The 19,881-nt window shown below is 57.0% G+C and overlaps 1 protein-coding gene across 4 annotated transcripts; it reads right to left on the bottom strand.

Annotated features, from left to right (window-relative positions):
* Positions 1-8,576: 8,576 nt before the first annotated feature.
* Positions 8,577-18,834, bottom strand: NMRK2 (nicotinamide riboside kinase 2). 4 transcript variants are annotated; one of them, XM_034945597.3, is made up of 7 exons: positions 18,513-18,832; positions 15,519-15,609; positions 14,896-14,944; positions 13,932-14,088; positions 12,744-12,815; positions 11,555-11,661; positions 8,577-10,653 (listed from the first exon to the last, which is right to left on the bottom strand). In XM_034945597.3, exons 1-7 carry the CDS (start codon positions 18,536-18,538, stop codon positions 10,463-10,465), a joined length of 693 nt encoding a protein of 230 aa, XP_034801488.1. In that variant the 5' UTR covers positions 18,539-18,832; the 3' UTR covers positions 8,577-10,462. The 4 variants fall into 4 exon arrangements, with proteins under 4 accessions (XP_034801488.1, XP_034801489.1, XP_034801490.1 ...); XM_034945598.3 differs by having other exon boundaries at positions 18,390-18,518; XM_034945599.3 differs by lacking the exon at positions 12,744-12,815 and having other exon boundaries at positions 18,513-18,834.
* Between the last annotated feature and the right edge of the window lie 1,047 nt (positions 18,835-19,881).

The following is a 19,881-nucleotide window of genomic DNA, read 5'->3' as shown; positions in this document are numbered from 1 at the left end:
GACCCCACCGTGGGCACGAGAATCCCGCCCTCGCACGGGAGCTCGGAAGGCCAGTTTCCAACGAGGTCCTCTGCCCTCCACAGACTCCATGGGCTGCCTGTCACCTGGGGTCCTGCAAGGGTCAAGGAGGGAGGCCCCCAGGCAGGGGACTTTCAGCAGAGCCAGGCTACCCTCAGCCAAGTTCCTCAAGCTCCGGGAATGACTTGGCCCAGAGAAGTGTCAGCCACGCGACAACATGGGGGCCTCTGTGTGATGGTTGGTGCCTGCCCTGGACTCTCAGTCCCTTCCTGGGCCCACGATAGGTACCTCAAGGGAGCGGGGCAGGATTTTTGTTTGTTTGTTTTTGAGACAGTCTGGCTCTGTCGCCCAGGCGGGAGTGCAGTGGTGTGATCTCGGCTCACCGCAACCTCTGCCTCCCAGGTTCAAGCAATTCTCCTGCCTCAGCCTCCTGAGTGGCTGGGATTACAGGTGTGCACCATCATGCCCGGCTAATTTTTGTATTTTTAGTAGAGATGGCGTTTCACCATGTTGGCCAGGCTGGTCTCGAACTCCTGACCGCAAGTGATCTGCCCGCCTCAGCCTCCCAAAGTGCTGGGATGACAGGTGTGAGCCACCATGCCCAGCCCAGGGTAGGATTGGAGCCCATTCTCTGCCCTTAGAAGAAGTTTCTTCCCTGGGACACTGTGTATATTTGGGGTTGGACTGTTCTCTGGGGTGGGGCTGTCCTGGGCACTGCAGGGGTCGAGCAGCATCCCTCGCCTCCACTCACCCCTTCCCAAGGCGTGAGGACCACAAATGTCTCCAGACATCGTCCAGTGTCCCCTGGTTGGCGGGCGCAGAATCACCCCCAGGTGAGAACTATTGGCCTGAGATTGCTCTTGGCCGGGAGCATGTCAGGAAGGTGAAGGCAAGGATGATTTTAGATGATACGAATTCTGTGGCTTTTTGCATTGTTTTTGAGACAGGGTCTTGCTCTGTTGTCCAGGTGGGAGTGCAGTGGCGTGATCATAGCTCACTGCAGCTTCCACGTCCTGGGCTCAAGAAATCCTCACACCAGCTGGGCATGGTGGTGCACGCCTGTAATCCCAGCACTTTGGGAGGCCAAGGCGGGCAGATCACGAGGTCAGGAGATCGAGACCATCCTGGCTAACACGGTGAAACCCCGTCTCTACTAAAAATACAAAAAATTAGCCGGGCGTTGTGGCGGGCGCCTGTAGTCCCAGCTACTCGGGAGGCTGAGGCAGGAGAATAGCGTGAACCCGGGAGGCGGAGCTTGCAGTGAGCCGAGATTGTGCCGCTGCACTCCAGCCTGGGCGACAGAGCGAGACTCCGTCTCAAAAAAAAAAAAAAAAAAAAAAAGTCCTCACACCTCAGCTTCCCCAGTAGCTGGGACCATAGGCATGTACCCCAAAGCCCAGCTAATTTTTAATATTTTTTGTAGAGACAGGGTCTTGCTATGTTGCCCAGGCTGGTCTTGAACTCCTGGGCTCAAGTGATCCTCCGGCTTCGACCTCCCAAAGTGCTGGGATTCCATGCATGAGCCACCCGAGCCGCTCTGTGGTTTAACATGTATCAGAAAATCCAGGTTTCCTCATGTTGTGTCAGAAAGTTTCCTCTTCAGAGGAATTTAGCTAAAAATCAATAAAATAAGTGGGACTTGTAAAGTAAACACAGGTCGGGCGTGGTGGCTCACGCCTGTAATCCCAGCACTTTGGGAGGCCGAGGCGGGAGGATCACCTGAGGTCAGGAGTTTGAGACCAGCCTGGCCAACATGGTGAAACCCCCATCTCTACTAAAAAATACAAAAATTAGCCGGGCGTGGTGGTGCACGCCTGTGATCCCAGCTACTCGGGTGGCTGAGGCAGGAGAATCACTTGAACCTAGGAGGCGGCGGTTGCAGGCAGGGAGCCAAGATTGCGCTACTGTACTCCAGCCTGGTCAACAGAGCAAGACTCTGTCAAGAAAGAAAGAGAGAAAGAGAGAGAGAAAGAAAAGAGAGGAAGGAAGGAAGAAGAGAGAGAGAGAGAAAGAACACAAGCTTGTGTGGGGGGGTGTCTGTGGCCCCCATTCTGAGTGCAGGAGGAGAATGAGGGACTTCAGAAGCATCCAGCCAAGGGGGTGGTTGCTGGGGACTAGGGCCTCCGCTGAGGGGACCAGAAAGCCCTGGGGGACTGGCGGGACCCTGAGGGGATTCCAGGAAGTTGGAGGTGATGGAGGGGGGTCCCACACAGGAGCAGGAGGGGTCTCCTCTGGGGGAATGAGGATTCCCGAGGTGACAGTACCCTGACACTGGGCCCAGGCACGGGACAGTGGACCTGGCTCAGGTTCCCAGGCTCGGCCACCTGGACTCGTGTCCTTATTCCCCCTTTTTTCCTTTTTCTTTTTCTTCTTCTTCTTTTTTTTTTTTTTTTTGAGATGGAGTTTCGCTCATGGTGCCCAGGCTGGAGTGCAATGGAGAGATCTCGGCTTACTGCAACTTCCGCCTCCTAGGTTCAAGCGATTCTCCTGCCTCAGCCTCCCGAGTAGCTGGGATTACAGGCATGCACCACCACGCCTGGCTAATTTTTGTGTTTTTAGTGGAGACGGGGTTTCACCATGTTGGCCAGGCTGGTCTCGAACTCCTGGCCTCAGGTGATCCACCCACCTTGGCCCCACAAAGTGCTGGGTTCCAGGTGTGAGCCACCTCACCTGGCCCTGATTCCACCTTTCACGTGTGGTGTTGGGCAAGCAAATCCACTTCCCGAGCCTCAGTTTCCCCATCTGCAAAAAGGAGTCAGTTGCATGCATCTCTCTCAGGGTGCTGGGGAGAATTCCAAGCCCTGCTAGACACCTGGCAGGTGGATCCTGCTGTGCCCATCGGGCTGGCCTGTGGGTCGGGGCCTGCCTCGGTTTGTCACTGTGGTGCATAGCGACACCAGCCATCAACCCAGCAGCTGTGATAACTCCAAGCGCCTGGTGCTACGCTACACTGAGCACACGAGGGAGGGAACTGAGGCACAGAGACGGCGTTTTACCTGCCTGGGGACAGCGGGCCAGGAAGTGGCAGAGGCTGCCTGGGTTTGGGCCGAGCAGGCTGGGTCCTGGAGCTGCCCACCTGCACCTGGGGCTGCCTGGTCTCGGTGCCCTGTCCCTGTCGCTGATGGACGGGTACTCCTAGGGGGACAAATTACAGGTGCATCTGCTGTGCATTTGGGGAGAATGAGTCACTGGTTCTGTTTGTGGAGGGCAGGAGCCGCGAGACAGGCAGAGGTTAACCGACACCATCACTGCACCCAGAATCCAGCTGTACTCGGGCAATGTTGGGGTGGGATTCTCTGGGCCCCTTAGATGGCTCTGGGAGGGGAGAGGGGGTCTTCCCAGCAGGCGAGTGTGAAGATGGAAGGCCACATGGGGCTGGAGAAGGTCAGGGGGTTGGCATTCAACAGAGCTGAGTTCAAATATCAGCTCTGCTGGGTGACCTTGGGCAAGTTTCTTTCTCTGAGCCCTATAAGAATGGGTCATGGAGTAATCTGACTTCTCAAGCTGATTGGCTCCCATAAGGGTGACTCATCCTCCTGTTTCTCCTGGGAACACAGGACTTTGAGTGCTAACACCAGGAACGTTCTGGGCAAACTGGGATGAACTAGCTACCCTAGTGCTCCTGTTCCTATTTTTTTAACTTTTAGCAAAACACACAAAGCAAAATTTGCCATCTTAATCATTATTATTTTTTCCCCCAAGACAGAGCCTTGCTCTGTCGCCCAGGATGGAGTGCAGTGGCGTGATCTCAGCTCACTGCAACCTCTGCCTCCCTGGCTCAAGCTAGACTCCTGCTTCAGCCTCCGAAGTAGCTAGGATTACAGGCGTGTGCCACCATGCCCGGCTAATTTTTGTATTTTTAGTAGAGATGGGGTTTCACCATGTTGGCCAGGCTGGTCTCAAACTCCTGACCTCATGATCCGCCTGCCTCAGCCTCCCAAAGTCCTGGGATTACAGGAGTGAGCCACTGCGCCCGGCCAAAAAAGTTGTTTTAATTAAAAATATTTTATTTTACTTTTTAAATTTAAATTTATTTTTTTGAGATGGAATCTCCCTCTGTCACCCCAGCTGGAGAGCAGTGGTGCAATCTTGACTCACTGCAATCTCCGCCTCCTGGGTTCAAGTGATTCTCCTGTCTCAGCCTCCCAAATAGCTGGGATTACAGGTGTGCACCACCACACCCAGCTAATTTTTGTATTTTTAGCAGAGACGGGGTTTCACCATGTTGGCCAGGTTGGTCTCGAACTCCTAACCTCAAGTGATCTGGGTGCCTCGGTCTCCCAAAGTGCTGAGATTACAGGCATGAGCCACTGTGCCTGGCCAAGAATAACATTTTAAATTAAAAAAAGAAACAGGGTCTCACTATGTTGCCTAGTCTGGTCTCAGACTCCTGGGCTCAAGCGATCCTCCTGCCTTGGCTTCTCAAAGTGCTGGGATTATAGGCGTGAGCCACTGCTCTAGCCCCCCAGTATTTTTTTTAAAAGTAGAGACAGGGTCTTGCTATATTGTCCAGGCTGATCTCAAACTCCTTGGCTCCTCCAGTCTCAGCCTCCCAAAGTGCTGGGATTCACAGGTGTGAGCAACTACGCCCAGCTTCCTCCCTCCCTCCCTTCCTCCCTCCCTCCCTCCCTCCCTTCCTCCCTCCCTCCCTCTCTCCCTTCCTCCCTCCCTCTCTCCCTTCCTCCCTCCCTCTCTCCCTTCCTCCCTCCCTCTCTCCCTTCCTCCCTCCCTCTCTCCCTTCCTCCCTCTCTCCCTTCCTCCCTCCCTCTCTCCCTTCCTCCCTCCCTCTCTCCCTTCCTCCCTCCCTCTCTCCCTCCCTCCCTCCCTCTCTCCCTCCCTCCCTGCCTCCCTTCCTCCCTCCCTCTCTCCCTTCCTCCCTCCCTCTCTCCCTTCCTCCCTCTCTCCCTTCCTCCCTCCCTCTCTCCCTTCCTCCCTCCCTCTCTCCCTTCCTCCCTCCCTCCCTTCCTCCCTCCCTCCCTCCCTCCCTCCCTCCCTCTCTCCCTCCCTCCCTCCCTCTCTCCCTCCCTCCCTCTCTCCCTCCCTCCCTCTCTCCCTTCCTCCCTCCCTCTCTCCCTTCCTCCCTCCCTCTCTCCCTTCCTCCCTCCCTCTCCCTTCCTCCCTCCCTCTCTCCCTTCCTCCCTCCCTCTCTCCCTTCCTCCCTCCCTCTCTCCCTTCCTCCCTCCCTCTCTCCCTTCCTCCCTCCCTCTCTCCCTTCCTCCCTCCCTCCCTCCCTCTCTCCCTCCCTCTCTCCCTCCCTCCCTGCCTCCCTTCCTCCCTCCCTCTCTCCCTTCCTCCCTCCCTCTCTCCCTTCCTCCCTCCCTCTCTCCCTCCCTCCCTCTCTCCCTCCCTCCCTCCCTCCCTCTCTCCCTCCCTCCCTCTCTCCCTTCCTCCCTCCCTCTCTCCCTTCCTCCCTCCCTCCCTTCCTCCCTCCCTCCCTCCCTCCTCTCTCTCCCTCCCTCCCTCCCTCCCTCTCTCCCTCCCTCCCTCCCTCTCTCCCTTCCTCCCTCCCTCTCTCCCTTCCTCCCTCCCTCCCTTCCTTCCTCCCTCCCTCCCTTCCTCCCTCCCTCCCTCCCTCCCTCTCTCCCTTCCTCCCTCCCTCTCTCCCTTCCTCCCTCCCTCTCTCCCTTCCTCCCTCCCTCTCTCCCTTCCTCCCTCCCTCCCTCTCTCCCTCCCTCCCTGCCTCCCTTCCTCCCTCCCTCTCTCCCTTCCTCCCTCCCTCCCTCCCTCTCTCCCTCCCTCCCTGCCTCCCTTCCTCCCTCCCTCTCTCCCTCCCTCCCTCCCTTCCTCCCTCCCTCTCTCCCTCCCTCTCTCCCTCTCTCCCTTCCTCCCTCCCTCTCCCTTCCTCCCTTCCTCCCTCCCTCTCTCCCTTCCTCCCTCCCTCCCTGCCTCCCTTCCTCCCTCCCTACCTCCCTTCCTCCCTCCCTCCCTCCCTGCCTCCCTCCCTCCCTTCTTCCCTCCCTTCCTCCCTTCTTCCCTCCCTTCCTCCCTCCTTCCCTCCCTTCCTCCCTCCTTCCCTCCCTTCCTCCCTCCTTCCCTCCCTTCCTCCCTCCTTCCCTCCCTTCCTCCCTTCTTCCCTCCCTTCCTCCCTCCCTTCCTCCCTTCCTCCCTTCCTCCCTTCCTTCCTCCCTTCCTCCCTCCCTGCCTCCCTCCCTCCCTGCCTCCCTCCCTCCCTCCCTCTCTCCCTTCCTCCCTCCCTCCCTCCCTCCCTCTCTCCCTTCCTCCCTCCCTCCCTCCCTTCCTCCCTCCCCCTCTCCCTCCCTCCCTCCCTTCCTCCCTCCCTCTCTCCCTTCCTCCCTCCCTCCCTCTCTCCCTTCCTCCCTCCCTCTCTCCCTTCCTCCCTCCCTCCCTCTCTCCCTTCCTCCCTCCCTCCCTCTCTCCCTTCCTCCCTCCCTCCCTTCCTCCCTCCCTGCCTCCCTCCCTCCCTTCTTCCCTCCCTTCCTCCCTTCTTCCCTTCCTCCCTCCCTCCCTCCCTCCCTCCCTGCCTCCCTGCCTGCCTTCCTCCCTGCCTCCCTTCCTCCCTCCCTCTCTCCCTTCCTCCCTCCCTCTCTCCCTTCCTCCCTCCCTCTCTCCCTTCCTCCCTCCCTCTCTCCCTTCCTCCCTCCCTCTCTCCCTTCCTCCCTCCCTCTCTCCCTTCCTCCCTCCCTCCCTCCCTCTCTCCCTTCCTCCCTCCCTCTCTCCCTTCCTCTCTCCCTTCCTCCCTCCCTCCCTCTCTCCCTTCCTCCCTCCCTCCCTCTCTCCCTTCCTCCCTCCCTCCCTCTCTCCCTTCCTCCCTCCCTCCTTCCCTCTCTCCCTCTCTCCCTTCCTCCCTCCCTCCCTCTCTCCCTTCCTCCCTCCCTCCCTCTCTCCCTTCCTCCCTCCCTCCCTCTCTCCCTTCCTCCCTCCCTCCCTCTCTCCCTTCCTCCCTCCCTCTCTCCCTTCCTCCCTCCCTCTCTCCCTTCCTCCCTCCCTCTCTCCCTTCCTCCCTCCCTCTCTCCCTTCCTCCCTCCCTCTCTCCCTTCCTCCCTCCCTCCCTCTCTCCCTTCCTCCCTCCCTCCCTTCCTCCCTCCCTTCCTCCCTCCCTCTCTCCCTTCCTCCCTCCCTCCCTCTCTCCCTTCCTTCCTCCCTCCCTCTCTCCCTTCCTCCCTCCCTCCCTCTCTCCCTTCCTCCCTCCCTCTCTCCCTTCCTCCCTCCCTCCCTCTCTCCCTTCCTCCCTCCCTCCCTCCCTTCCTCCCTCCCTTCCTCCCTTCCTCCCTTCCTCCCTCCCTCTCTCCCTTCCTCCCTCTCTCTCTCCCTCCCTCCCTGCCTCCCTTCCTCCCTCCCTCTCTCCCTCCCTCTCTCCCTTCCTCCCTCCCTCCCTCTCTCCCTCCCTCCCTGCCTCCCTTCCTCCCTCCCTCCCTGCCTCCCTTCCTCCCTCCCTCCCTGCCTCCCTTCCTCCCTCTCTCCCTTCCTCCCTCCCTGCCTCCCTTCCTCCCTCCCTCCCTCCCTCCCTCCCTCCCTCCCTCCCTTCCTCCCTCCCTCCCTGCCTCCCTGCCTCCCTCCCTGCCTCCCTTCCTCCCTCCCTCTCTCCCTTCCTCCCTCCCTCCCTTCCTCCCTCCCTCTCTCCCTCCCTCCCTCCCTGCCTCCCTTCCTCCCTCCCTCTCTCCCTTCCTCCCTCCCTCCCTGCCTCCCTCCCTGCCTCCCTCCCTCCCTGCCTCCCTCCCTCCCTCCCTTCCTCCCTCCCTCTCTCCCTTCCTCCCTCCCTCCCTCCCTTCCTCCCTCCCTCCCTTCCTCCCTCCCTTCCTCCCTCCCTTCCTCCCTTCCTTTCTCCCTTCCTCCCTTCTTCCCTTCTTCCCTTCCTCCCTTCCTTCCCTTTTTTTTTTTTTGAGATGGAGTCTTGTTCTGTTGCCCAGGCTGGAGTGCAATGGCGCAATCTTGGCTCACTGCAACCTTTACTTCCTGGGTTCAAGTGATTCTCCTGCCTCAGCCTCTCAAGTAGCTGGGACTACAGGCACGCCACCGCCATGCCCAGCTAATTTTTGTATTTTTAGTAGAGACGGGGTTTTGCCATGTTGACCAGGCTGGTCTTGAACTCCTGACCACAGGTGATCCACCCCTCTCCACTTCCCAAAGTGTTGGGATTACAAGGGTGAGCCACCATGCCCGGCTTTGGCTTATTTCACGGAGCGTGACATCTTCAAGGATCATCCTGTTGTGCCCTGTGTCCAGATTCCCTTCCTTTTCATGGCTGAGTAATATTCATGTATGGATGGAGTACATTGTGTTCATTCATTCGTCCGTCTGTGGACACTTGGGTTGCCTCTACCTTTTGGCTGTTGTGGGTTGTGCCCCCATGAACATGGCTGTGCAAGGATCTCTTTGAGTCCCTGCTGTGAATTCCTTGGGGCCTTGCCCAGGAGCAGGATTGCTAGGCTCTATGGTAATTCCATGTTTAATTCTGAGAAACGGCCAGACTGTTTCTCATCAGGCTCACTGTGTTCCATTTCCCACCGCAGAGCATAAGGGTTTTGCTCTCTCCACATCCTGGCCAACCCTTATCATCTTCCGTTTTTTGGTTGGTTACCCTGTGGCTACCGTTCCCCTTCTTGTTTTTTTTTTTTTTTTTTTTTGAGATAGGGTCTTGCTCTGTCGCCCAGCCTGGAGTGCAGTCATGCAATCATAACTCATTGCAGCCTCAACTTTCTGGGCTCAAGGGATCCTCCCACCTCAGCCTCCCGAGTAGCTGAGACTACAGACATGTGTCATCATGCCTGGCTAATTTTTTGTAGAAACGGGGTCTCACAGCCGGGCATGGTGTTTCACGTCTGTAATCCCAGCATTTTGGGGGGCCTAGGCGGGTGGATCACCTGAAGTCAGGAGTTCGAGACCAGCCTGGCCAACAGGGTGAAACCCTGTCTTTACTAAACATACAAAAATTAGCTGGGCGTGGTGGTGCATGCCTGTGATCCCAGCTACTTGGGAGGCTGAGGCAGGAGAATTGCTTGAACCTGGGAGGTGGAGATTGCCGTGAGCCGAGATCACGCCACTGCACTCCAGCCTGGGCGACAGACCGAGACTCCATCTCAAAAATAAATAACTAAGTAAAAATAAATACAGAAAAATAAAAACAGAAACGGGGTCTCACTCTGTTGCCCAGGCTGGTTTCAAACTCCTGGGCTCAAGCAATTCACCTGCCTTGGCCTCCCAAAGTGCTGGGATTACAGGCATGGGCTACCACGCCTTGCTAATATTTTATCATTTTTTGTAGAGATGGGGGTCTCACTATGTTGCCCAGGCTGGACTGGAACTCCGGGGCTTAAGTGATCCTCCCCCCTCAACCTCCCAAAGTGCTGGGATTACAGGCATGAACCTTTCTTTTTTTTTTTTAAAAACAATAATGCCCAAGGTATCTGGGCTGCCAGGCAGGGCTTCTGCTGTCCTGGAACCACCTCCCTCATGTCTCTGTCCTGTCCTGGACTATTTTGGGCACAGTGACCGGCAGATCATCCTTACCACACTCTGTGCTTATGGGGAAGGAGAAGCCTTGGCAAGCCACCTCTTCCACGCCATCCTCCCATTCCATATCCACTCCTGCTTCCCCTCCAGCACGGAGACCTCAGACCCTCCCTGTGGCCCTGGACTCGACCTGGCATACACCACACCGTTCAGCACACATTTTGCACAGAGGGGCAAATAGTAAATATTTTTGGCTTTGCAGACAGACCACCTCTGTCAGGGTGACTCAACATGCTATTGTAGTACTAAAGCAGCCACAGGGCTAACGTACAAATGGCAGGGGCCGGGTGCCAATAAAACTTTATTTATAGGCATTGAGAAAAAAAATTTTTTTGAGACAGGTTATCACATTGTCACCCAGGCTGGAGTGCAGTGGCCTGATCATAGCTCACTGCAGCCTCAACCTCTTGGGCTCAAGCAATCCTCCTGTCTCAGCCTCCTGTGTAGCTGAGGCTACACAGGTGTACCACCATGCCCAGCTAATTTTTAATTTTTTTTTTTTTTTTTTTTTTGAGACAGATTTCACTCTGTCACCCAGGCTGGAGTGCAGTGGTGCGATCTTGGCTCACTGCAACCTCTGCCTCCCGGGTTCAAGCGATTCTCCTGCCTCGGCCTCCCAAGTAGCTGGGATTACAGGCATGCACCACCATGCCTGGCTAATTTTTGTATTTTTAGTAGAGACAGGGTTTCGCCATCTTGGCCTGGCTGGTCTTGAACTCCTGACCTCAGGCAATCCACCCTCCTCGGCCTCCCAAACTGCTGGGATTACAGGCGTGAGCCACTGCACCTGGCCTGACGGATCTTAGACAGAACACGGTAGACACCAACAGTTAAAAAAACAGGACCCAGTTTACTATTGAAGCTGCAGCGAGGTTACAGAGGCATCTTGGGGCTCAGTCCCTGAGCTCCGGGACGCCCAACTGGGAGTGGGGCCTCCACTCTCCTACGTACAGACACCCCCATAGGGAAACGCTCACATGCTGTCCTGCTGGGACGCCGCAGGCCTGGCCGTTCTGTGGCCGCATCCGCGTCCGGGTCCCTGTGGCCCGGCTGGGCGAGCCGGGGAGGGGGCTGATTCCTGGGAGCGGTTCAGCAGCGAGTTCTGAATGTCTTCCAGGACTTCACGGGAGAGCTGCTCTCGGGACTTCATGCCGTCCAGGTAGACTGAAATCAGAAAGGCTGCGTCAGGGCCGCCGGGAGGAAGGGGGCCAGAGCACAGGGGGACGAGTGGACGGCTGGGTCAGGAGCAAGGAGATCTGCAGAGTCGGGCTGCTGGAGTCAGTTTCCTGGACCAACAGCAAGAGGGGGCCGGGTGCGGTGGCTCACACCTGTAATCCTAGCACTTTGGGAGGCCGAGGCAGGCGGATCACGAGGTCAGGAGTTCGAAACCAGCCTGGCCAACATGGTGAATCCCCATCTCTACTAAAAATACAAAAATTAGATGGGTGTGGTGACGCACGCCTGTAATCCCAGCTATTCAGGAGGCTGAGGCAGGGGAATGGCTTGAACCCGGGAGGCGGAGATTGCCGTGAGCCAAGATCGCGCCATTGCACTCCAGCCTGAGCGACAGAACAAGACTCCGTCTAAACAACAACAACAAAAATAGCAAGAGGGACTGGGGGCGAGGCTCACGGAAGAATGTCCAGGTTTCCAAAGGTCCTGAGTGGGGAGTACTGAAGGGCGTTTAGAATGGTGGCCAGCTGCAGTGGCTCATGCCTGTAATCCCAGCACGTTGGGAGACCAAGGAGGGCAGATCACCTAAGGTCAGGAGTTCGAGACCAGCCTGGCCAACATGGTGAAACCCTGTCTCTATTAATAATACACAAATTAGGGGCCGGGTGTGGTGGCTCACGCTTGTAATCCCAGCTACTTGGGAGGCTGAGGCAGGAGAATGGCTTGAACCTGGGAGGCGGAGGTTGCAGTGAGCCAAGATCGTGCCACTGCACTCCAGCCTGGGTGACAGAGTGAGACTCTGTCTTAAAAAAAAAAAAAAAAGATGGAGAGGGGCTGGGCCCAGGGTCCCCCCGACCCCCGGGGCAAGGCCTGGTCATGCTCAGGGGCTTACCCACTTCCACACCGTTGGCCTCCATCTCCTGCCTATACTTCTGGTACATGGGCCACACGTGGCCATCGAAGAGGCCGGGGGGATCAGGGACTGTGTAGTTGCGGGTACTGCAGAGGGAGAAGGCAAGGATGGCTTAGAGCACAGAAGGGTGATGCCAAGAATCTACCTCCGGTGGGGGGCCTGAAAGCTGTCATAGTCAGGGACAGAACCTCTGAGCAAGGGGACCCTCGGTCAGAAGCCTTGGGCTGGAGGCTCCAACCTCCGGCATGTTCACCCTGTGGGTCCGGGAGATGCCCTAGACAGGGTTGGGGTGGGCCGTGCTATCCAGGCCTCGGGCTCTGGGCACCTGGTACAGAGCTCCAGCCAGCTAAGTGGCCAGTGCCTGTGGCGTTGGGATGTGGTCCGTGTCCAGTGGCGTTTTCTCTTTTTTTTGGTGATGGAATCTCGCTCTGTTGCCCAGGTTGGAGTATAGTAGCCTGATCTTGGCTCACTGCAACCTCCACCTCCCGGGTTCAAGCCATTCTCTTGCCTCAGCCTCCTGAGTAGCTGGGATTACAGGAGCCTGCTACCATGCCTGGCTAATTTTTAAATTTTTAGTAGAGATAGGTTTTACCATGTTGGCCAGGCTGGTCTCAAACTCCTGACCTCAGGTGATCCGCCCATCTCGGCCTCCCTAATTTTTGTATTTTTTGGTAGAGATGGGGCTTCACCATGTTGGCCAGGCTGGTCTCGAACTGACTTCAGGTGATCCGCCCAAGCCTCCCAAAGTGCTGGGAGTGCATGTGAGCCACCGCGCCTGGCCGCCTTTTTTTTTTTTTTTTTTTTGAGACAGAGTCTCCCTCTGTCACCCAGTCTAAAGTGCAGTGTCCCAGTCTCAGCTCTGCCTCCCAGGTTCAAGCGATTCTCCTGCCTCAGCCTCCCAAGTAGCTGGGATTACAGGTGCGCGCCACTACGCCCGACTAATTTTTGTATTTTTAGTAGAGATGGGGTTTCACCATGTTGGCCAGGCTGGTCTCGAACTCCTGACCTCAGGTGATCCACCCGCCTCAGCCTCCGGAAGTGCTGAGATTACAGCCCAGAGACACTGCGCCCGGCCCCCAGTGGCATTTTCTAGGTTACCGCTGGTTCCACCCGGTAATTCAAGACAGGGCCCTCAGGAGCCCACCGCACCCCCAGACACCAAGTGCACCTTCTCCTCCACTTGCACTCTTCATACGGGACAGTCAGGAAGTACCGGCGGCTGTACAAGTCCACCAGGGGCCTGGGCGGAGTGGGGGAGACACGGTCAGCACCTGTGAGCTTTCCTTCAACCGCAGTCAAAATATCCAACCCCCCAGCCTTGGCTTTCAGAGGGTGGCGAGCACATGGGGTGGTCTGGGCCAGTGAGTTTAGGGGTCAGGGAGGGAAGCTGAATTGGCCAACATCCCTGCAGCAGCCCCCCACAAAATTGAATCATGCTTCTTCTCCAACTTGGACGGGCACAGAGAGACAGAATGTCTTGCTCAGGGCCACACAGTGAAGCCAGAGGGCGCAGCCTAGGTTACTGGTCTGCCCGAGAAGTCTGAGGTTCCAGAAGAAAGACTCAGTCTCCCCAAGAAGGGTGGCTGTTTGTCCCAGACTTGAGTTTTTAGTTTTAATTTTTTTTTGAGATGGAGTCTCTCTCTGTTGCCCAGGCTGGAGTGCAGTGGTGCGATCTCGGCTTACTGCAACCTCCACTTCCCGGGTTCAAGCGATTCTCTTGCCTCAGCCTCCTGAGTAGCTGGGATTACAGGCACACGCCACCACACCTGGCTAATTTTTTGTATTTTTAGTAGAGACAGGGTTTCGCCATGTTGGCCAGGCTGGTCTCGAACTCCTGACCTCAGGTGATCCATCCATCTTGGCCTCCCAAAGTGCTGGTGAGCCACCACGCCTGGCTCCAGACTTGGGTTGATCCCAGCTCTGCCCCCAACTCCTGACTTCCCGTGGTGGCTCTACTCCTGGGTCTCCTGACTATTAAAATGGAGATGTGAGCCAGGCGTGGTGGCTCACGCCTGTAATCCCAGCACTTTGGGAGGCCGAGGCGGGCAGATGGCTTGAGGTCAGGAGTTTGAGAACATCCTGGTCCAAGAGGGTGAAACCCAGTCTCTACTAAAAATACAAAAGTTAGCCGGGTGTGATGGCGCAGGCCTGTAATCCCAGCTACTTGGGAGGCTGAGGCAGGAAAATTGCTTGGACTGGGAGGCAGAGGTTGCAGTGAGTCAGGATCTCACCACTGCACTCCAGCCTGGGCAACAAGAGCAAAACTCTCTCTCAAAAAAAAAAAAAAAAAAAACAAGAGATGGCTATACCCGCCCAGAGAGGGCCATGCCTGGGGCCAGAGCCTGCAGATGTTTACTTGTAGCTGTAGAGCAGGAAGCCTTCCAGGAGGAGAATGTGGGTGTCCGAGGCCTCTGGCTGGACGCTGACCCCGTGGGCACGGGCAAACTTCTGCGGGCTGCTCAGCCAGGCCTGCACGGTGTCCAGCATGGCCTCCATGTCCAGGGACTCCAGCACTGGGGAAAGGGGAGCAGGCATTGCAGGAGGGCAGACCCCGGGGGATAGTGGACGGGGAGCGGGTACTGCAGGAAGGCGGACCCCAGGGGACGGTGGAGGGGGAGCAGGCATTGCAGGAGGGTGGACCCTGGGGGGACAGTGGACGGGGAGCGGGCATTGCAGGAGGGCGGACCCCGGGGGGACAGTGGACGGGGAGCAGGTATTGCAGGAGCGCGGACCCCGGGGGGACAGTGGACGGGGAGCGGGTATTGCAGGAGGGCGGACCCCAGGGGGACAGTGGAGGGGGAGTGGGTATTGCAGGAGGGCGGACGCCGGGGGAATAGTGGAGGGGGAGCGGGTATTGCAGGAGGGAGGACCCCAGGGGATAGTGGAGGGGGAGCGGGTATTGCAGGAGGGCGGACCCCGGGGGACAGTGGATGGGGGAGCGGGTATTACAGGAGGGCGGACCCCGGGGGAATAGTGGAGGGGGAGCGGGTATTGCAGGAGGGAGGACCCCAGGGGATAGTGGAGGGGGAGCGGGTATTGCAGGAGGGCGGACCCCGGGGGACAGTGGAGGGAGAGTGGGTATTGCAGGAGGGCGGACCCCGGGGGAATAGTGGAGGGGGAGCGGGTATTGCAGGAGGGTGGACCCCGGGGGATAGTGGACGGGGAGCGGGTATTGCAGGAGGGTGGACCCCGGGGGAATAGTGGAGGGGGAGCGGGTATTGCAGGAGGGCGGACCCCGGGGGACAGTGGAGGGGGAGCGGGCATTGCAGGAGGGCAGACCCTGGGGGATAGTGGGGCTTGGAGGTGATCCTTGTCCTTACCGTCCCACTGTTTGAAGCCGTCTTCCCCAACTGCTATTTGGTCTTGGGGCTGAAACAGAGGAGCCTGAACCTCGGGCTCAGTGCCCGGTCCTGCCTCACCCCCGCCCTGGGTGATGGAGTCTTAGGGGGTCCCTTGCTGGAGCTGCTGAGGTCCCTGAGGGGTGGGGGCTCTGCCTGACCCTCAGATTTTCCCCAGACCATCAATCATCTCATTAGCCCTCACCCCCACCCACACCCACACAGCGAGCTGGGCTCGGAGTCTATTTTGCAGATGGGAAAGGGGAGGTGGAGAGGAATAAAGGGTATTCGCCCAGAAAGCCACAGCCGGCTGGCCATGTTGAGGAATGGTGGCTTTCCCATCCGTCTAATTGGGGTCCCCACTGTAGGGATGTCCAGTGAGAATGGGCTGGGCATGAAATAGGTGCTCAGGAAATGGGAACACGACACCCGTCCCTCACTTTCCTGGCCCAGTTTATCCCAGAGACCCCGGGAGGGGTCAGGCAGGGAGCGGAGCCAGTGCCCAGCCCACACGGGCACTGGGCAGTGGAGGGCGGGGCTGGCCGGGCCTGGCTGCCCACCCTGCATCCCCTCTGAGCTCCACCTCCCCGGGCAAGGGCGGGCACCTTGAAGAAGTCATCCTGATGGATCACGCAGCAGTTGGGCAGGGCTCTGAGCAGGCTGTTGGTCAGCGTGGTCTTGCCGCCGTTAGTCATGCTGGGGAGACAGCGTGTGCGTGAGACTGCCTGGGCTCCCCCCCAAGAAGGTCAGGGTGCTCAGAAGGGGGCCTGAGGTGCAGCCTGGGCTCCCCGGGGCCTGTCCATGTCTCAGGGTCTTCCTGCAAATCAGCTCCGGATTTTTCTGTTTCTTTTTCTTTTTTTTTTGAGACCAAGTCTTGCTCTGCGCCCAGGCTGGAGTGCAGTGGCGCGATCTCAGCTCACTGCAAGCTCTACCTCCCGGGTTCAAGCAATTCTCCTGCCTCAGCCTCCTGAGTAGCTGGGACTACAGGCACACGCCACCACGCCTGGCTAATTTTTGTATTTTTAGTAGAGACAGGGTTTCTTTCTTTTTTTTTTTTTCCCGAGACGTAGTTTCACTCTGTTGCCCAGGCTGGAGTACAATGGCACAATCTTGGCTCACTGCAATCTCTGCCTCCCAGGTTCAAGCAATTCTTTTGCCTCAGCCTCCCAGGTAGCTGGGATTACAGGCGTGCGCCACCACACCCAGCTAATTTTTGTGTTTTTAGTAGAGATGGGGTTTTGCCATGTCGGCCAGGCTGGTCTCGAACTCCTAACCTCTGGTGATCCGCCTGCCTTGGCCTCCCAAAGTGCTGGGATTACAGGTGTGAGCCCGGCCCACCTATCTTTACAGATAAGGAAACTGATTTAGTCTCAGCAGGGCTTAAAAAAAAATAAAACAGCACCGGCCATGCACGGTGGCTCATGCCTGTAATCCCAGCACTTTGGGAGGCCGAAGCAGGTGGATCGCTTGAGCTCAGGACTAGCCTGGGCAACATAGTAAGACCCCATCTTAACAAAAAATTAAAAACTAGCCAGGTGTGGTGGTGCATGCCTGTAGTCCTAGCTACTTGGGAGGCTGAGATGGGAGGATGGCCTGAGCCTGGGAGTTCGAGGCTGCAGTGAGCTGTGATCACCTCACTGCAGTTCAGTCTAGGTGAGAGTGAAACCCTGTCTTTAAATAAATAAATAAATACATAAATAGATAATATAAACAATTTTAGCTGGTGGCGGTGGGTCATGCCTGTAATCTCAGCACTTTGGGAGGCAGAGGCAGGCAGATCACCTGAGGTCAGGAGTTTGCGATCAGACTGGCCAACCTGGTGAAACCCTGTCTCTAGTAAAAATACAAAAATTAGCTGGGCGTAGTGGTGGGTGCCTATAATCCAAGCTACTGGGGAGGCTGAGGCAAGATAATTGCTTGAACTCAGGTGTCAGAGGTTGCAGTGAGCTGAGATTGTGCCACTCCACTCCAGCCTTGGTGACAGAACGAGATTTTGTCTCAAAAAAAAAAAAAAAAAAGACTGACGGAAAAAGAGGACCCCTATATCATATCCAGAAGAGGCAGGTTAGAAAAATGCCTAATGTTGGTCAGGTGTGGCGGCTCCCACCTGTAATCCCAGCATTTGGAGAGGCTGAGGCAGGAGGATTACTTGATCCTGGGAGTTTCAGACCAGCCTAGGCAACATAGTGAGACTCCCATCTGTATTATAAAATTTAAAACCCAATTTTTAAAATGTAAGCCCCCAGGTATTAATAATTTTTTAAATAAAAATAAAAAGAAAGTGCCTGACATGAATCCAAGTTATTTTGTGCCCCGGGTGGGCTGTGACATTTGCAGCGCTGAGTGCAAAATGAAAATTCGAGGCTTCTTACTCGAAAAATATTAGGGGCAGGGCACGGTGGCTCACGCCTGTAATCCCAGCACTTTGGGAGGCTGAGACGGTTGGATCACTTGAGGTCAGGAGTTCGAGACCAGCCTGGCCAACATGGTGAAACCCCCCCCCCCATCTCTACTAAAAACACAAAGTTTAGACAGGCATGTGGTTCACGCCTGTAATCCTAGCTACTTGGGAGGCTGAGGCAGGAGAATTGCTTGAACCCGGGAGGCGGAGCTTGCAGTGAGCCGAGATCACACCACTGCACTCCAGCCTGGGGCAACAGAGCAAGACTCCATCTCAAACTATGACGGCAACAACAACACCCCCCCCCCACCAAAAAAAACCCCAAAAAACAAAAAATACGAAATTCAAGAGGGAGTCTGGCTAGCGTTAGACCAAGCTCCCTAGCGTTAGACCAAGCTCCCGTCCCTTCTGAGGCGGGGGTGTGAGCCCCACAAAGCCAGCCGTGCTGGTTACAGAGAGTTTGAATCTCCTCTAGCCTGAGGTCGCCTGAGAGAGGCTCCAAAGGCACAGTCATGTGGAATGACATTTTGGGGACCCCGTCCCACCTGCCCACGTGTCAGTCCCCGATTTAGCCAGGACAGCCATGAGGCGGGAGGAGGGTTCACTGGAGCTTTAGTTAATTTTCTGTCCCTACCGATTTTTTTTTTTTGAGACACAGCCTCACTCTGTCGCCCAGGCTGGAGTGAAGTGGCATGATCGTGCTCACTGCAACCTCCATCTCCCGGATTCAAGCGATTCTCCCACCTCAGACTCCCCAGTAGCTGGGATTACAGGTATGCACCACCGTGCCCGGCTAATTTTTGTATTTTTAGTAGAAACGGGGTTTCACCGTGTTGGCCAGGCTGGTCTCAAATTCCTGACCTCAGGTGATCCACCCGCCTCGGCCTCCCAAAGTGCCAGGATTCCAGGCCTGAGCCACCGTGTCTGGTCTATTTTTTCTTTATGCTGAGTATAATTGGAAGGTGGCGGGAATCATTTCCATTTAAAAAATGAAACACTGGGCTCAGTGTCCAGCCCGCCTTCCCACTGGGGACACCGAGACCCCCAGGGCAGAAAATCCTCCCTGCACTCTGACCTCGGGCGGCGTGTAGGTGACCTCAGGCGCCAGGCATCTCTCCATTCATTCCCGGGCCTCCCCCTCTGCGCGCACAGGGGGCTTTGCCCCGCAGGGCCGCCCACCAGGTCCCCCGGCGCTCACCCTCCGATGCCCACGATGAGCTTCATGCCGGTGCGGAGGGGCGGCGGGGACGACTTCCAAGGCAGCCCGGGTAGGGTGCGACCACGCAGTGCGCTCCGGAGTGCGTCCCGGCTTCATTGAGAAAACCTGGCGCCTTTATAGGTCTCGGCAGCCTGGAGGCCACCCCGGGGGAGGCGGCCCCTGGGGGTGGGGCGGAGGCGCCGGCACCTGTTCCCGCCGCCGAATGGAAATAGCTCCAGGCTGCCTTTTGCCTAAATTAGTCACGAGCTGGCCGGGCAGGGGGCTGCCTCTTCCCTCCTGCCACCTCCCTGCCCTCTCTCCACTCCCTCCTCCCCTCTCCTCCCCTTCTTACCCCCTCCTCCCTCCTCTCCACCCCCACCCCCTTCCCTCCTCCTGGCCAGAGAGCTCAGATCAGCAGCCCCACACTTTTCCCTCCCTAAAAATATCCCGCTCTCTGTGTCCTGTGGCCTGACCCTGACATTAAGACTGGTTCTCGTGGCGTCAAGGAAGCGAACTCACCCACCCCCGCCCGCACAGCAGCCCTAGAGGCCGGGACCCTGCGGGGAGCTTCCTTTTCCAACGAGGTCAGGGCCGAGGTGGGCTTAAGATCCTTAGCAGTGAATCACAAGATAGCCTTGCCCAGGTGACCGGGGGCCCAGCCACAGGATCTCAGCGTGACACCAGGGACCATTCATCCCGTGCCTGCCTTGTGGGTGGAGTCATTTGACTGGGGGCCGGCGGGGCGGGGAGGGGGTAATGGGGAGGAATGACACTCTGCTGCTCCTCTCTTCTACTGGTAAAGGGAAAAAGTATTCTCTTATTAAATGTTTTAATTTTTTTTTTTTAAATTTGAGATGGAGCCGGGCGCAGTGGCTCACGCCTGTAATGCCAGCACTTTGGGAGGCCGAGGCAGGCGGATGGCGAGGTCAGGAGTTCAAGACCAGCCTGGCCAGCATGGTGAAACCCCGTCTCTACTAAAAATACAAAAAAATTAGCTGGGCATGGTGGCACACGCCTGTAGTCCCAGCTACTTGGGAGGCTGAGGCAGGAGAATTGTTTGAACCTGGCAGGTAGAGGTTGCAGTGAGCTGAGATTGCGCCACTGCACTCCAACCTGGGCGACAGAGCAAGACTCCGTCTCAAAAAAATAAAATAAAATAAAATAAAAATAAATAAATTTGAAACAGAGTTTTGCTCTGTCACCCAGGCTGGAGTGCAGTGGTACCATCTCGGCTCACTGTAACCTCTGCCTTCCAGGTTCAAGCAATTCTCCTGCCTCAACCTCCCCAATAGCTGGGATTACAGGCGAGCACCAACACGCCCAGATAATTTTTGTATTTTTAGTAGAGACTGGGTTTCACCATGTTGGC

The sequence above is a fragment of the Pan paniscus genome, chromosome 20 (assembly GCF_029289425.2).
Source record: "Pan paniscus chromosome 20, NHGRI_mPanPan1-v2.0_pri, whole genome shotgun sequence".
Classification (NCBI taxonomy): domain Eukaryota; kingdom Metazoa; phylum Chordata; class Mammalia; order Primates; family Hominidae; genus Pan; species Pan paniscus.
Note: the sequence above shows the minus strand (reverse complement) of the source record. Positions and strands in the feature narration are given on the sequence as shown.

What these genes read in the sequence shown, in the direction of transcription:
- NMRK2 (XM_034945597.3), bottom strand. Translation starts at nt 18,538, where the DNA reads ATGAAGCTCATCGTGGGCATCGGAGG. An exon ending in CGGCTTCAAACAGTGGGACG is followed by an intron (nt 14,089 to 14,895) that starts GTAAGGACAAGG and finishes CCCTTTCCCCAG; the next exon opens with TGCTGGAGTCCCTGGACATG. An exon ending in GAGTGCAAGTGGAGGAGAAG is followed by an intron (nt 11,662 to 12,743) that starts GTGCACTTGGTG and finishes CTCCCTCTGCAG; the next exon opens with TACCCGCAACTACACAGTCC.